The sequence below is a fragment of the Acanthochromis polyacanthus genome, chromosome 20 (assembly GCF_021347895.1).
Source record: "Acanthochromis polyacanthus isolate Apoly-LR-REF ecotype Palm Island chromosome 20, KAUST_Apoly_ChrSc, whole genome shotgun sequence".
In the NCBI taxonomy this organism is placed as follows: domain Eukaryota; kingdom Metazoa; phylum Chordata; class Actinopteri; family Pomacentridae; genus Acanthochromis; species Acanthochromis polyacanthus.
In genome coordinates, this window is record NC_067132.1 from 19,777,953 (window position 1) to 19,795,680 (window position 17,728).

At 39.1% G+C, this 17,728-nt stretch overlaps 1 protein-coding gene across 1 annotated transcript in view; it reads left to right on the forward strand.

The window, feature by feature from the left end:
* The window catches only part of vill (villin-like), a 19,296-nt gene continuing 1,568 nt past the window's right edge, over window positions 1-17,728 (forward strand). Inside the window, exons 1-19 of the mRNA XM_051940365.1 lie at window positions 1-3,511; window positions 7,051-7,134; window positions 8,236-8,310; window positions 8,416-8,615; window positions 8,962-9,070; window positions 9,331-9,441; window positions 11,165-11,370; window positions 11,477-11,555; window positions 11,653-11,751; window positions 11,981-12,134; window positions 12,250-12,350; window positions 12,449-12,586; window positions 12,684-12,842; window positions 13,051-13,230; window positions 13,388-13,533; window positions 13,964-14,108; window positions 16,284-16,472; window positions 16,744-16,812; window positions 16,977-17,276. Coding sequence (XP_051796325.1) covers window positions 7,060-7,134; window positions 8,236-8,310; window positions 8,416-8,615; window positions 8,962-9,070; window positions 9,331-9,441; window positions 11,165-11,370; window positions 11,477-11,555; window positions 11,653-11,751; window positions 11,981-12,134; window positions 12,250-12,350; window positions 12,449-12,586; window positions 12,684-12,842; window positions 13,051-13,230; window positions 13,388-13,533; window positions 13,964-14,108; window positions 16,284-16,472; window positions 16,744-16,812; window positions 16,977-17,276 — 2,535 coding nt within the window. The 5' untranslated portion in view covers window positions 1-3,511; window positions 7,051-7,059. The remainder of the gene's footprint in view (window positions 3,512-7,050; window positions 7,135-8,235; window positions 8,311-8,415; window positions 8,616-8,961; window positions 9,071-9,330; window positions 9,442-11,164; window positions 11,371-11,476; window positions 11,556-11,652; window positions 11,752-11,980; window positions 12,135-12,249; window positions 12,351-12,448; window positions 12,587-12,683; window positions 12,843-13,050; window positions 13,231-13,387; window positions 13,534-13,963; window positions 14,109-16,283; window positions 16,473-16,743; window positions 16,813-16,976; window positions 17,277-17,728) is intronic.

Genomic DNA, 17,728 nt, shown 5'->3' on the forward strand with positions numbered 1-17,728 from the left:
ACGGCGTCGCTTGTGGTGAGAAACCCACAGAGTTCCAGACTCATGCACACATAACAGGGTCACTTATCCTCCATACAAACATCCTAACAGAATAGAATAGAGTCACTTTATTCAATATTAATATGATCCATAATAATATGATCCACACCATGATTTAACATCAGTCAGTTAGTAGTTTAAATCTACATTCTAAAACTTGAAATAAGAATGTCCCATCTTTGACCAAGATCATGACCAGTTCTGGCCATTTGGTTGGTTCAAACGTGTCAGCTGCTGTAAATCTGAACGTTTGCTGTGTGAAAAACACTCTATTGTACTCAGTTACCTGAGTCCACACACACAGCTGTCCACACAGGATTATGAATGAGTCACCTGCTGAGCCTCAAAGACGTACAAAACCGGTGACCAGTAGTGAATAATATGAACTAATCACTGTTTCGCATCTGTTTCAGTGAGAATTAGCAAGGAAAATACACTTCCAAAGAGCAATGGTGGTTGAAAACATCAGTATTTGTTAATACTGGGATTAACACTCTATGTAACTTCACATGTAGAATAAATCAGCGCTGTAAAGAGAATATTTTTATCTTGGTCATTTAGTTGTGAACATATCAAAACTGCCTCAGTAACTCTATTACAAGCACAAAACACACATTGTAAGTCACAATGAATGGAAAAACTAATGCAATTAAATGTTGGATCATAAAATATAGTCAGGGATCCATAAAAGCATAAATTCAATTCTTGCATAATATTGAAGTGCAGAATTGAACGAGACCTTTTGGGATGATGAGCAGTTAAAGACATCCCTGCAGATCATCAGAAACTTGATTATCTTGACTGTACAGTGTTATTTGAAGCATATTGTTTCAAATCTGTATGTCCAAAAGCAGATAAAATCATAGCAGGGAGTTGTTTTCATGCAAGATTTCTCGTTTAATATTATTCATATTAGAAAAAGTGTTACAGTTGTTAAAAAAAAAGCATATCCGTTGTCTCAAGAGTGCCCCTTGATGCACCACTAAGGGAACCAAAATGTTCAGAAAAGGCGCCGCAGTCAATAGCTGGCTTCAGCTATAAATCACTAAAAGCCGACAATACACTATACATACAGTATTCAGAAAAAGTTAGCTACTCATCAGAAAACAAAGTGGAGCCCTAAGCAGCTAAAAATAGCAAGTACTTTCCTCAGACATGGGTGGAGACCAAAAACAGAGCAAAAAGGAGATTTCATAGTTGATTAACATTCATTAGGTGGTCAGAAATGTGAGTCCAGCTGAATAATAATGCTGCGTCATGCCTTCTTTTTAAATATAGATAAATAAATGTTGACGCTTTCATTATATCAAATTAAAAAGATCATGAGTGTTGTGTTTAAAGTGGAAAAAAAACTCATGACACGAGTTTAAGAGACCGCGGTTGGGATTATCTTGCCATGCACATTGACGTAACTGACGGGAAGCTTTATCTTCAATCGTCTCAAGTTTAAAGTTCAAAGTTTAATCTTGACCTTCACAAGTGAATTTATTGCATCAGAATGCAAGATCCTTAAAGTAGCTCTTTTAGACGTTTCGATTAAATAGCAAAATCTTCAACAACAGATGGTGTTCATCATAGGGTTGCAGATGATTTTGTGATATGTTTAAAGAAAGTGGATGAGGAAAACTTACAATAAAATGCTCAGAATAAAGTCTGAACGTGTACAATACTACAGCTACAAGTCCACTTCCTGGAAACCCATGTGTTATGAGGGAAAGAACAGAAACCACATGTTTAATGTTGACGTCTTAGGTTTGCCATCAATCCTTTCTATTTAGATTTTGTTGCTTTTTTCATTAGATTTTAAAAGATGAATTACTTGAATAGCTTAATAATGCAACAGATACATTTTTACTTTATGCCTGTTGGTAGCAAAATCAGATTGTTGTGCTTTTTTAAGAAAAAAACACCCTTTTTACTTAGTCATTCTAAATATGATCTTAACACATGAACTCAAAAACTACTGAGCTTCTCTTAACCGCAGGGTTAAATGATCTGCAGGGACATTAATTGTACGATCATAAACTGGTTAATGTGCAACCAAGAGGAGCTTAGCTTCATGTGATATCTTGGTGTGAACTTTTTTCTTCCGCTTACGTAGCATCCACTATAACTGCAGCCCCATGGATTAGGCATTACAGAGACTTTAGTTCCAGCCTGACGAATTCTTGCTCTCCTTTTTCCCTCCTAACCCTCCACTTGTCCTCCAAGTTATGCTTGGAATGAAGTTTGCTGCATTGTTTTGAATTGTCTTATTTTCACTATGGAGTCCAGGATTGAATTCACTATTGAAAGGTCGTGGTCAAGGGTAAGACAACCTTTTTTTTATCTCTCTGCTTAACTTGAAGTTGTTGGTTTACTAGTAAACCAGGTTAGTTATGCAACAGTGTGTCGCTTAGATTCCCTTGCTGGGATTGTGCGAACTAAATAAGACAAGTGTAATAGATGTAACCCAGAACAGAGAACATCAGCAGGGAGCCTTATGCAGGATTCATGTACTGACTGAAAGAATTTGACAGATTGTTCACATACTTTTAAAAAAATCCAGCACATGAGATTTGATTGTTTTTTACATAGTAAAGGAGCCTTTATTAGTCATTTGAATGCTCTGTGAGTTCTGCTGTACAGGATCTGACATTTTATGGTCATCCTTAGCCATAAAAGTAACCGCCCTACTTTTATTGATCTTCATTTATCCGTATCTTCACGTTATTGAATACTCAGCTAATAATTAACATCCATTTGTTCAAATCACTTCAGATGCAGCACGTTAATGCGTCTTCACGTTTAGCAAACTAATGCAAACACGAGCTGCCAGAGCCTTCTCCACTGGGAGATCAAAGCCCAGAGCTGTAAAAACCTTCAATAATGTCAAGCGTGCTTCCTCCAAGTATGAGTAGGCACCGAATGAGAGATTGAGCTACAGAAAGCCTCTGATTCCTTTCCAATACCACTCAGAGCTCCTCGAGTCCAATCCCCCCATCTGCTAGTTGTAACAGTTGTGAAATGAATAATTGGTGTCAAGTGGCCCCTGTAATACCCGCTGTGCCGCCGAGGGCTCCGTCAAACATAAACACAACTCCAGTTGGCTACTTAAAGTGCAATCAGGAGCCTGAGTGATGCTGGAGTCCGTCGCAATCGAGGAATTGTGAATGGCTTTTCTGAAATATCTTTGAGTGTGTCTGGCTCCCTTTCATTCAGCCCAAAGCCAGAGTCTCCACAGCGGTGAGGAGAGGCGTACTCGCTGCTGCGGTATTGTAAATATCAAGGCAGGAAATTGCAGGTGTGTTCATACCTGGGTGTGGAGACAAATACATCCAGCCCTCTCTGCCTCACTCACACCAGCTTGCACAAAGGAGGAAAAAGGCAGCTGTACCTCATCAGAAAACTGATCTTATATATAATTGAACTAATCTATCTCCACAACTTGCAGGAGTCCTCGAGGCCTTCACTACACCAGACAGGGCACCAGGTAAGAACCATCCTTTTCCTTAGGTGACACCCATTTTCTGCTTCTTGAATTGGTCTCTATCCATTTCATTTACCCGAATCATGGCAATTTAGACAGAAAAACATCTTTATTATTATCAGCGTAGGAAGAGATCCTTTAAACATACATTTTTTTGTGGTGTTTTTAAACCAACATCATTACATATGACCTAGAAAACGACGCATTAGGATGCATCTACCGTGCAGCATTAACAAAGGTGTTTGCTGAGTGAAAGGACATTTCAGGTTAATTGATAGAAAACCAGTTTTTCCAGTCTCTGTAATGGAAGCATTGCCGGTCTCCAGTTTATCTTTTCATGTGTTTTATTTGTTTTTCGGCTTTTCTGATGCGGATCAGATTTCAGAGCACAAAGGTTGATTCTCATTAACAGCAGAGTCGCCATTGAAAATTTTAATAATCATTAATGCGACGGAGTTGATTAGATTAAAGGAGTGGAGAGAGTAATTCAGTTCTCCATCCTGATGCTTCACATTTTTAAATGACTGGTTAGAAAATATACTCTTTCAACATTTTCTTGTTATTACAACTGCATCAGATGTAAATATGATGATGTGTTTTAAATTCAAAGTAGCTTTGATTTCATTTTTGTTGAGGAGATAAGGCAACAGTCGTCAGCTGTTTATATTTTCTCTTATAGTGCTACTGTTCTCTGTTTAATTTTACGACGAAATGCTGTTATCAGAGCCCCAATTTGATATGTGGAGTTCAAATACCTGCAGGGTGCGGCCTCTCCTTTGACCACTTCTCAAAGGCCATGGTCAGAAGATATGAATACAGCAACAAGAAAATACATTTAAATGCATGATATGGAATATAAATACTAACCTCCACTTGATTTCTCTTGGGAGGTTGCAATTTAAATACATGGAGCAGCACTAAACAAATTGACACAAGCAGAGCAGACTTTTTAATTTAGATTTGAAACGACACAAGCTTCCTGTTTCAAATTAAAAGTCCAGTTAATAAGCAGTTAACCACACCCTGGGCTCTTTATCCAGAGAAGCTTATTGGAGGCTGATACATTTATCTATCTAAATGATGGATGCTATCTAGCTGCTTGACCCTATGGCTCTATTTCGACATCTCTGAACTCTGCTACACCCTGACTTGACACTCACTTATACCACACTTTTGGCTGCTGTTCATTTTACTCGCACTAAAGCTACAGATGCAGCTCTTTAAATAGTACATGATACATATGTTATTACAGTATTACTCCAGTATGACTCACAACTTCAACCCAAGCCCTATCATTTTAATTAAATTTCAACTAGTTGTAGTGTTTGTTCTGTGTGTGTCACCTTTATTCAATCGCCTGAATACCAGAGTCTTGATAAAATTAATGAAGGGTGTGGTTGAGATCCTGCTAGAGTCCAGCTGGCCTGATCTATCTCACTTCATCTCACACCACCCACTTCATCAATCACCGCCCAGCGAGGCCTTTTATTCCTCCACCTGGAGGTGCACAGTACACGAGACATGAATTATAGCTGGGATATTTCTCTGGAGAGTAACTGCAGCCACAGCTCCTACAGCTATTTGACAATCGTATCATGCATGGATCCAGTATTTGCATTCATGATATGTTGCGAGCAGCGTAGCACCCACCGAGCCTGTTTCCATACAGCGCGTCCCCGCTAAGCCTATATTCTTGGCTCAGCTGGTGGTTCAGTGTGTTTGCTTATCAGTGCTGTTGTTTCTGATATCTGAGTCAAGAGGCAGTTAAAGCACCGCTGATTGCAAGACTTGTATGTTGCTATGGCGCCAAGCTGACACTCATTAGGGGGATTAGAGGTGCGCTGCTGTCAGAGATCCAATCTTTTGAATTGGTTCACTTGTCATTTTGGAGACATCTGTTTCCAGTGAAAAGATAGGGAACTCGTAACGATGAGTAGAGGCCTTGAAAGTGTAATATTTTCTGAACTGAATATGTGTTTTCTGACGCTTCAGATAAGCTTCTATGTATTTATTATTTTAGCTCATTTTTGCAGCTATTTTTGTTAAGCAAAAAGGCTGTGAAGCATCCATCCGTGCATAGTAGTTTTCTATTTCTTTTCTCTTTTTTTTTTGTAATTTTAGCTCAGGGCTACAAAACAGCCGTGCATTGTAAAACACCTAATAGCAAGCAAAGCTAATAACTAGCCGGCAAACGTGGTAAAACACTGGTGGAGACCAAACACAGAGCAAAAAAAGAGATTAGTATTAGAGAGCAATACTGGACTTTTCTTCATTGCTTTTAGATTGCTAAAAAAAATGACACTACATAAATGCTACTAACAAATTAACTGCGTCAAAGCTTATATGCTAGTGTTGTTTCTGAAGCCGCTTGTGGCATTAAAATCAGGCGTGAAGTAACCGTGAAGTCACCTGTTGGTTTCAACGCCGAGAAAATGAAGCCCGGATTTTGCTACTTCCTGGTCGCCATTTTGGATTTTTTGGAGCCAGTGACGTAAAAAGCATCATCAAACAGGCTGAACCGGAGAGCAACTCGGGGCAGGACCAGTCTATGGGACTGTCAATCAAGTATAGCAACGCCAACTGGCTCCGCCAACTTTAACGATTTATTTAAATCGGCCACCTGATCTCTCATTTTGACCATGAAAACTAACGGGAAAAAAATCCTGAGCTGTAGAAAATCAGTCTATCAAATTTATTTTTTCCAAAAATGAATTGGGGTCTATGGAGCAAAAGCTTTTTGGAGCCAACCCTAGCGGACGGCGTGATATTGCAAGTTTCTGACACTTCCGAGTGGACTTCAGTTCTGGAGCCAGATGCTACGTCCATCTTTATATACAGTCTACGATTAAAATATAAAATAATTGGACAACATGAAAGCGACAATGTAAGAATGTGAATTAGTTCATGTAAATTCTACAGTCCTGTGTTCAAAATTATGCAAAAGTAAAAATGACATTTGAAATCAGAATATCAAATTTGCAACTACTTCTTAGAAAGAGAGGAAAAAAAACACTATTGAATGAGGGTTTATATTATATTACTGGAATGGTATTGTTAAAAGTTATATTGATATGTAAGTAGCACTTTTCTACTATAAGTGACTGAAGTGAAACACTTTTTAGTTTCACAAGGATTCATATCTATATATTTATATGCTCTATTTGTGTAATCTAAATTAGTTAGTGACATTAGCTTCTGAATAACTATAGTGCTCTAAATATTATCATATTTACCAAAGATAAGTAGTCAGTTAAAATGTCAAGTAAAGTGAAATTACGTCATAACTTTACTTAACAACAGTGCTTGAATACATGTATTTACATTCCATGAATTGCTGTCGCTGCAAACAGAAAGTTAACTTTGGTGAAATGTATGCGGAAAAGTTGGAAAAACACAAGAAATTGCTGGAATATTTACAGAAATATATGCATCCGGACTGTCTCCTTGTATAAATCCAATACACGGACACACACAAATGTGAAGTTCAGTTTTCTTAAAATGCAATTTTCATTGTTTTTGCTTTGTCTTTATGTTGATTTCAGTTCAGCAGAATGATGAGCGATGACAAGCCAGACCTCTTTCGAAATATCAGCCGAAAGCCAGGCCTGCAGATATGGACCATCAATGTGAGTCAGGCCTTCATCAAATATCATGCATCTTATATCGCTGTGTACTTTGACATTCCTGGTCACATTGGTGTTCTTTAAAGTCCGTTTGATTAAACTCTCAAAAACTTATCACATTGTGTAACTACTCTGTTTCACAATGGGCTGTTGGAATATTGTAATCCTATTGTATTGTAAATCCTTAAAATTTTCCTTTAAAAGTTTTATAAAAAATAAATAAATAAATCCCCCAAATTTGGCAAGAAAATTCTTCAATTCTTCAAAAATTCCTTTAAAAAATGAGTAAAAAACCTGTAAAAAAAAAATCCTAAAAATAGCTAAAGTGATTACATATGTATCAGTAAAAACTTCTAATATTTTCTTTAAGAACATTCACAAAAAAATCAACCAAAATCCAGTGAATTTTGCTGGATTTTGGTTGATTTTTTGTGAATGTTCTTAAAGAAACATTTTTTTAAAAATTTTTTCTTTCTTCCATCAAAAAATGTTCAGAAATTTACCAAAAATGTTGAAAATGTGGACATCAGAAGTTTCACTCGGAAAATATATATTTTTTTCCACATTTTCAAACTTTAAAACGGGTCAATTTGACCCGCAGGACAACACCAGAGTTAAGTATCTTACATATAAAATCATGGATGTTTGTATCTGATTCCACTGTAATTTCCAGGTTAAAGTACCTTCCTCACTGTAAATGTATTTTGCTCACTACATATCTTGTAGAATAATAAAAACAGACACAACTAGGATACTAAATAATAAGGATTCCTGATTTTCTGTAGCAAATAACGCACTGAACAATCTGAACCATACGTCATGAGACCAAAGACGACAACTGTGCTGCTGTATGAGGTGTGGCGTTGACCCCTTTGTGGTTTCTTTTCCATGAAGCTGTCTTTAAAGAATAGCTGATTGCTCTTACACAATGCAGAAATACAAACAGCTCCTGAAAAACACAAGCGGTTTCAGCGGATTCTGTCATGCAAAGTGTATTTCTAAGCGCCGAAGAGTTGAAGCCGAGTATTTGTCAGTATGCAAACAGTGTAGCATGCCAAAATATTATTTTTGTTTGAGGTTTAAGGTGTTGTTTTCTTTATTCAGAAAATGCAAATGGATCCGGTTCCAGCTAAAGGCTTTGGCAACTTTTTTGAAGGGGACTGTTACATTGTTCTATATGTGAGTATCTGATTTCATGAGAGCCTCACCATTAATGAGGCATGTAAGTTATGTATGATTGCATGTGTGTAAGTTTGAACTGGATGTTTTCTTGGTAATCAACAGATAAAACAGAACAGGGGTTCAAGCCAGTCTATTGACATCCACTACTGGATAGGAAACACCTCCTCTCAGGATGAACAAGGCGCTGCTGCCATCTACGTCACCCAGATGGACGAGTTCATGGGCGGGAGTCCGATCCAGCACAGGGAGGTGCAGGGCTGTGAGTCGCCTCGGTTCAGGAGCTACTTCAAAAATGGCCTGATGTGAGTCAAAGAAGGGGGTTGGTGACCGGCTCAAGGGAAGGAGTCTCACACAAACACTATAATCTTCCTGAGACATGGCTTACAACACTAATCCCTCTGTATGAAATGATTATGACACAGCATATGCTTGTTTTTTCTTAAGCTTAGCAAAGAACAAGCACTGTTTTCAATGGCCTGCTCATTAACCCCTCACCCTTCCATTATGCTTTTCTGTAATGGTTCCATCAATTCAAAAATGAATCAAACATCATCCCTCTCAGTCTTTTCCCTTTAGCCTCCTTTACACCACTGGCCTTCATGTTTTATTACACTTGAACTTTGGTCATGTACACTCATCTCTCCACAGCTACAAGAAGGGCGGAGTGGCCTCGGGTTTCGACCATGTTGACACAAACGTCTACAACGTGCTGCGATTGCTGCACGTCAAAGGGAGGAAGCATGTCACTGCAACGGAGGTATGCAGGAGTGGAAAACACAGGGAAGGGGCTGCAGCAGGGTTTAATGCTTTGCCTCCCACTGCTGCTATCACAGGCTTCACACGGTCACGCTACAAGGGGGTGTTGGCACTCCCTCTTAAGCAAATTATGCCGTGCGTGTTGTTGTAGCTGTCAGAGTAGGTGTTAATTGCCTGAGGAGGGCCATGACAGTGGGATATTTACTGTCCATTTGATCGTAAGGAGAGCATTTGAAAGCTCTCATCTGTGTTTGTGTGCAGGTGGAGGTGTCGTGGAACAGCTTCAACAACGGAGATATCTTCCTCCTGGATGTGGGCAAAGCCATCGTGCAGTGGAACGGCCCCCAGAGCAACACGAGGGAGAAGCTAAAGGTAACGGATTGGTTGCTCAGAGCAGCGATACAGGAAGCACTCAGATATTTTACCTAAGTTAAAGCAGCCGAAGTGAAGCTCTTATAAATTCCTTAATTATAAGTGAAAGTCTTGAATTCAAATTTTGCAGAAAGCTAATTAAATATACTTTCATGTCAGAGGAATCATTATTATTTATACCTTGCCATGTAAGTAATATGCTGGTCGATGAGTAAATTACAACATTCTTTCATTAAGAGAGAATGATAGGTGTATTTTTAAGTAGTCTTGTGTCATAATTTTCAATTGTATGCACCCTTATACATCTTTATGCATCATTTATATATATATATATATATATATATATATATATATATATATATATATATATATATTTAAGTTACATATAATTCATATGTCATATACACTTGTGTTTTAAGGAATATCCTAAAATGTAAAGCCCCGTTTTAATCAAAAGAGTCGTTATTACTGATTTCCAAACATGCAGGTAACATGTTGGCTTAGTAAATTATAACATTTTTCATTGATGTATAATAACTAGATGTAGTTATAGGCATACGTGTGTGGTAAATGTACATTTTTGTGCACTTTTATAGATTTTTGTGCATCGTTTCTATTTTTTTTACCTCCTATACATTTTATATATCACATCCTGTATATATTTATAAGTAATACTTAAATATACGTGAAAGTCCTGCATTGAAATTTGAATGAAAGCTGATTGAATAGACTTTGAGTATCAAAATAATCATTATTATGATATCTTTTTATGTAAGTAACATGCTGATCAAAGAGGAAATTACATATTTTTTCTTAAGGAAGAGTGACTAAGTGTAATTTTATGTAGTCTTGTTAGGTACTTGAACATTTCATATGTCTTTATACATTATTATGCATCATATATACATTTTTATATATCATTTTCACACAACTATCTAGAATCTAGTCTAGAATATTTTTTAAATTATTATACAGCATATGGATCTATGTCTTTAGCTTGCATAAAATGTGAAGCTAATGAACAAAAAAATGGAACAGAAGTTACAGAAAGAAAGTAGCAGCAGGTCACATGTAGAAGACAAAATGAAGAGTTCGTTTAACTGAATATGTGTTTCCATATTCTAATTTATAGATATTTTCTGAGTTCAGTAATGACATTAATCTTAGCGTGTTGTGGATATGTTTTATAATTTAAGGTCAGTTACTGTATGTGTTGTAGTCTGTAAGCATCAAAGGAGAATTTCAGTCAAATATGTTGGTTTTTCTGCGCAAAAAAATAGATTGGATTTTATTTCGAACCCCTGAATTTATTTTACGCTGCAGAAAATATTTCTACCTCGGAAGTTCCAGTACCAGGACCAAACTGCGTCTGTTATTAAAAAGCAATCTGCTGCTATATTTAGAGGTCACCATGGATGTTGTTTACTCTGTAATTTACAGTTTTGATTCGGCAGAAACAAAAACATCAGATGGAATTTTGAGGCAGTTTTTCAAATGTTGACCTGCACTGATTATATTTTGAAAATCTCCCATGTGTCTCTTATTCATAGAGACTGTTTTTGTTCATTTTGGCCTCACAGTTGTGGAGCTGTTACGAAATATGTTGATTTTATTTCAGGTGGATTTCAGAAAAATAGCCAGAGGCTTAAGCTAAATAATTCACTACTTGTTTTTGAAGAGGTTTTATGCATGCAACTTTGTATGTCTTGTTTTTTCTTTTCAGGCGGTCGTGTTGGCTCAGGACATCCGTGACAGGGAGCGAGGAGGTCGGGCTCAGATTGGTGTCGTGGAGGGTGGGGATGAACGAAGCTCACCAGAGCTGATGAACGTCATGACGTCTGTTCTCGGCCACAGGCCTGCTCAGCTGAAACCGGCCACTGTTGATGACCAACCCAACATGGCGCAGAACAACAACGTCCGGCTCTACCAGTAAGAACACCATGTTGACCCACTACAATTCTGCCACAACATTTTGGAAATATTTTTGGTTACTTAACAATATCATACACTGATTCCTCCTTTTTTTTCTCCTCAGTGTTTTTGAAAATGGTGGGAATCTAGTGGTTCAAGAAGTGGCCACTCAGCCTCTGACACAAAGCCTGCTGCGCTCCGGTGTAAGTGTTTTGTTTTATTCTTCAAACATGGTTTTCAGTCATTGAAGAAAATGAATCCTGTCTTATTGCTCATTGTTTCTTTCTCTCTGGTTGTCAGGACTGTTATATTTTGGACCACAAAGGTTCCAGTGTGATGGTCTGGAAAGGCAAGAATGCCTCCCAGGAAGAGCGTCGAGAAGCCCTGAACAGAGCAGTGGTGAGTTACAGCCTGATAAAAATTCAGAAAACCTCTTGATATTCCTCACTGTTGTTCTTTAGATCAATATGACAAGTTAAATGTGTGAATTCTTGATTTTTTTCTAACAGACATAGCTGTCTTCTTTTGCCAGACTCATTGCCCCCTTAGACATTATCAAAACATGATCTTTTTACTTTTTAGAAGTGTTTTTTTTAACCTCATCTTGTGCATTAATCTTTTCTACCAGGGCTATATTAAAGCCAAAAACTACCCACCGAACACCAGTGTGGAGGTGATGTCAGAGGGAGGAGAGTCTGCAATGTTCAAGCACTTGTTCAAATCCTGGAGAGAGAAAGGACAAACTCAGGGTCTGGGTACCACCTACAGCGTCGGAAAGATAGGTAAAACTTCATTTACATCTGGGTTGGACAGCTTTTTTATTCAATAAATTCCTATTTTCAATCTAAACATTTGAGTTTATCTAATCAACGCTGAGCACTTTGACTCTCCGCACAGCTAAAGTTGACCAAGTGAAGTTTGATGTGATGGAGCTTCATGCACGTCCTGAACTGGCAGCACAGCAACGCATGGTGGACGACGCTTCTGGAGATGTTAAGGTCTGAGAAAATACGGATACACATAGACTTCCTACTTCAGTGTCAACAATCCAGATTAGAAGGAAAACTCAGCAATGCTTGATTTCTTTAACTGTCAGGTGTGGCGCATTGAGAATCTGGAACTTGCCGAAGTAGATCCAAGTACGTATGGACAGTTTTACGGAGGAGACTGCTACTTGGTGCTGTACTCGTACCAAAGAGCGCACCAGCTGCAGTACATCCTCTACATGTGGCAGGTCAGTGTCATCTCAATTTCCTGTTTATCTCTCTCTCTCTCTCACTCTCTGCCTCTGACAAAGTGTATTCACACGATCTATGTCTGTCTCACATCAGGGCCGTCATGCCACCACAGATGAGATCACAGCGTGCGCCTACCAGGCTGTCAATGTTGATAACAAGTACAATGGAGCCCCGGTGCAGGTCAGGGTGGTCATGGGAAAGGAGCCTCGCCATTTCCTGGCTATTTTCAAAGGCAAATTCCTCATCTTTGAGGTGCGTTCTCACACCGAGGAAGATTTTTTGGTTGGATTAGAAGTGCTTGCATGCAAAAAGAGGTCGATATTTTGCTTGTTTTGCTCGCTTCACTTCTCAATTGGAAGTGTTCCAGTAAGAAATCATGTCAAAATAAATCCAACATGGATATATCTGCATGCTTTTTCTGTATTTTTATATGTATTTGTGTGTCTGTGTGTGTTTAAAGGGAGGTACAGGCCGGCCTGGTGTGGTTAACCCCAACCTTGCTGCCAGGCTTTTCCAGGTTAGAGGAACCAGTGAAATGAACACTAAGGCCACTGAAGTGCCTTCAAGAGCCTCCTCTCTCAACACCAATGACGTGTTCTTGTTGAAGACTGACCACAAATGCTACCTGTGGTATGGAAAGGTATGTACTATGCCATGGAGTCGCACAGCAGGCTGCAAAAGCTCGACGTGAACCTCTTTCAAATGATAAAACATGAGCATTTGTGCATCTGCGCTTTCACCAGAATCAATGTGCGTTTGATGATGTTTGTTTGATGTCTGCTTCTGTCCGTCTCCAGGGCTGCAGCGGGGATGAGAGGGAGATGGGAAGAGCGATCTCTGATGTGCTGTCCAGGCAGGACAAGCAGGTGGTGATGGAGGGCCAGGAGCCAGCTGAATTCTGGGTAGCTTTGGGTGGAAAGGCTCCATATGCCAGCGACAAGAAGTAAGCACAGAAAGCAAAAACATCACACTTTTAAGTTAGAATTTTATACTTTTCGGAGGAGTATTGTGGCAGAAATTTTAGGAGATTTGACTTCTTGCAGAACAATACATCTGGCTGGTTGGGTTTATTTTTCAGCCAGATGAGCTTTTAACCCAGCGCTTGTTATTTATTAGGGCATGTTGCATGAAACAAAATACACCCATTATAATAACCCACTAACAAGGACTTCAGATTTTATCCAAAAGGCCCGTTAATCATATTTTGTACCATTAATAAGCTTACATTTAAATCTGCATGGATTATTTTTAGATCAAGGTCAGTGGGATATGCCCAATGTCATCGGAAGCCAATGAAATGCAGCAAACGCCCCCGCCCCCCTGCACAAAAATAGGGCAGATTATGCAGTTGTTGTGATGGAAATTTTTTTTAGACTGCAGATGGTGGAGCTGCGTCACAGTCCCCGGCTGTTTGAATGCTCCAATCAGACGGGTCGCTTTAGGGTGACAGAGGTGGACGACTTCGACCAGAGTGACCTGGACGAAGAGGATGTGATGCTGCTGGACACCTGGGAGGAGGTGAGAGGTCAAAGGAGCGGGAAATCAGTGGGACTCTGGGGTTGGTTTCCATAGAGGCATACAGAAATACATCATCTGTCTGGGAACCACTGACTTGTTGATGTGCTTTGCCATAACAAACTGAGGTCAACGCGGTGACAGCAGGCTGAACAAGTCATTTATTAAGTAATACCTGAAATCCACACTGGATATATGTCACATTAAGGGAAAGAAAATCTACTGACCAACCCAGATTCTGCTGGAGGAGATGCAACGGGTGCATTTCAGTGCTCACACCACAAAAACTCTTATTAAGTCCCAATGCAAAAATACCAGATGCACATTCAGTCTCATATTGCAGTACTCAAGCTGGTTCTCTGGCAATTCTGACCCACAAACCTCTGCACAGTGAATGATGCATCACATATGTTATGTAACAAGCTTGAGCCATCATTTTGCACTACAGACCACCACGGATATATGAGCAGGACGGTCAAAGCTTAAGGCACAATGTTATGATGAAGTAGCGTGTCCCAGTTGTATGCATGCCACGTGGAATGGTACATAGTTTGTGAGGGCAGCTGTACTGACAGTAAAAACACAAAGGTGAAGGCAAGATAATGGATCATTATCTCTCCCTTCCAGAAAGATGTTGCTGTGCAGGCCCCCACTCATTGTTTGATTTGGTAATTAGGTTCTAACCCTTAGATATGTAAATATTTAATTTAATTTACTTTCCTCAGCACCTGGTGCCTCCCCTCATTTCAACGTACATTTGAGGTATTATTTAACAAACATCTCTGTCAACTTGATGTCATTGTGTGGGCCTACTTTTCTCATGCAATAATTCAGTTGAATACACTTGAAACTGAGTGTAAACAGCTTCTGCAGCTCTGTCCCACTCCATGTAAAACCACAACCTACTTTTGTTTATATCCAACAACAATGTTTATCTTGTTAATAATGAGCTCTAGAGATGCTGGTAGCTGGGTTTTCTTACCTTAAGACTGAGATATATTAGCTGTTTCTCCCTGCTAAGCTAAACTAATTGTATCTTGGCTACATATTTAACAAATCAGCATGAATTGTCTATCTACAAATACAGACGTGTCGTCAGCAAAAGGTAGAATAACACAAGTTGTGTGGCCCATTCCAGAGTGTTTTCAGCTCTTGAAATTAGTCTCTTAGTCTTAAAACAAAAGCCTGAACAAGTATGAAAAATTTTGATTTTAGAAGTTTTAAAAGTGTCTCTTCAATCATTGATTTATCCCCTAAAAAGTCACTTTTGTGTATCAAAGTTACATATTGAGTATTTATTTATCTTTCCTGTTTACTTTTAAACATTATTTAGATGAGTTATGTTGGTGTAATAGTGTTGGTAATTGAATCAATTTCATTTAAACTCAAATTTTTTGCATTATTACTAAAATCAAATTGGGATTACAATGAAATTGGCTCGATAACTTTTCTTTATTTTAGGATTTTAAAGCTTCCTGCTCTATCTTAACATACACTCTCAGACGTCAAAACTGGTCATTTAAATACCTTTGACTGTAGAGGAATCGCTTTTCTTTTTCTCAGTGTAGTTTGTTTGAACATAATTACATTATAAGTTGTCATAACTTCAAAGAATGATGCAAGAATGATGCAAACTGCTGTGCTAATTGTTTAGTGTAGAATGTGCTAATTGTCCCACCTCTCGCCTCCCTGTGGGCTGCAGCTCGAGCACACCAGCTCACATCTGCTTTTTTTCCTCACTGTTCAACCATCACAAGATTTAATAATACCTCTTTGAACTGAAACCATTTCTGAAGAAGAATGATGATGCCTCCACCGTGCAAGTTGACAGGTTCGGTTCCTTAGAGCAGTACTATATGAAACCCTAGGTGTTTGAATTAGTATTTTTGAGACTTTGTTTAATAAAAGTTTTGGCTGAACAATGAACACATCCGGATTTATAAATTCCATCATAAATAATCTATCTAATACAGAAATAACTAGCAGCTATAATGTCAGATAAATGCAAGGTAGAAATAAAGTACTCCATAAAGTAGCAGTGAAGTTGAACTTTAAGTGCTTTTTTGTGATTAAGAGTACTTCTTGGTCATAAAAGCTGCCGTGTACAATACGTTCTGCAACAGATTCATTGTGTTATTCTCTCTCTTTGTCTTGCTTTCTTTCTCTGAATCTCCTCAGATTTTCTTGTGGGTTGGAAAATTTGCCAATCAGACCGAGACCAAGGAGTCGTGGAACAGCGCCCAGGAGTACCTGAGGTTCCACCCAGCGGGCCGTGACCCCGACACACCCATCATCTTTATCAAGCAGGGATATGAGCCGCTCACTTTCACTGGCTGGTTCAATGCATGGGATCCTCACAAGTGGAGCGTAAGTTGAATAGCCTTTCTTTGAGGTTATTAATAGACTTATACAGCATGTTCAAGACATTATGAATTTCCATCACACTAACACGCCCATCGACTGATTACGGAAAAGAGTCGAAAATAACACATGGATTCTATGAATAATCTCACGAATCATTTTCGAAGTTAGGAGCAACACGCGGTCACATGTGGATGATTTAATGGACTGACAGGGGATGAAGAAGACCCCGCATGTTTACTAATTTTCAATCCTGCACACTTGATTTTCTCAACAGGGAGGCAACTCCTATGAGGAATTCAGAAAAAAGCTGAATGATGCAGAATCTCTCGCACAGATCACTGTCGTAAGTGATTGACTGACACTAATCCTAACATTAATTGAATAAATGTGCTAATGTCATCAATGTAATGACCACTAATGCTTCTAATAAGATAACCCGAGAGTCCCGTTCAGGATGTCTTCACTAAAAATGCTTCATAATGTGATCTCTAAAACGTACATCTGCAGGGCCTGAACATCACTACTGTGGATAAGGGTCCTTCAAGGGTGAGTGAAGGTAGTTACAGGGCTCCAGGGGGCCCCGTGAGCTCCCCTCCGCTCTACAGGGTCCATGGGATTGGTCAGTCCTCCAAAACCTCTACTCCCTCCAGCCCGTCCACCCCAAGGACCCCGACCAGCCCGAGAGAATCGCCCTCTGCGCCCTGGTTGTCACACAGCAGTGGCAGTGGGACGTATGTGAACCCAAAGCTCCTCATCAACCAGGATCCTAGTGACCTGCCAGATGGAGTGGACCCCACCCAGAAGGAGGTGGGTTTTATGCAAAAAGGAGAAAAACACTGTATGATAATTATTGTTACAAATGATGAGAATTAGTGGATTAGTGAGTGGGCCTCCTGGGCCAGAAGTGACTGTTGACATGACTTGTAGAGTATGTCACATGTGGAATCCAATCCAATAACAGCCAGCTGAGGCTTCATCAACACTGCATTCACATATAGCTATTTACATTAGCTATTGTGTCAAATGGTTTCATGCAATATTTTGTATCATGTATTTTCTATGCAGTGGATACAGTGTTGATCTTCTGTGGCAACTTTGAATGACATAAGAGGTTCAGCTGCAGTTTTCTAACCGACAGTACGGAAGTAACACACAAAATGGCTACAGAGAGACACAAAATGACTACATGGACATGCAAAATGAATAGACAGAAAAACAGAATGATAACAGAGAGACACAAAACAGACCAAAATACATAA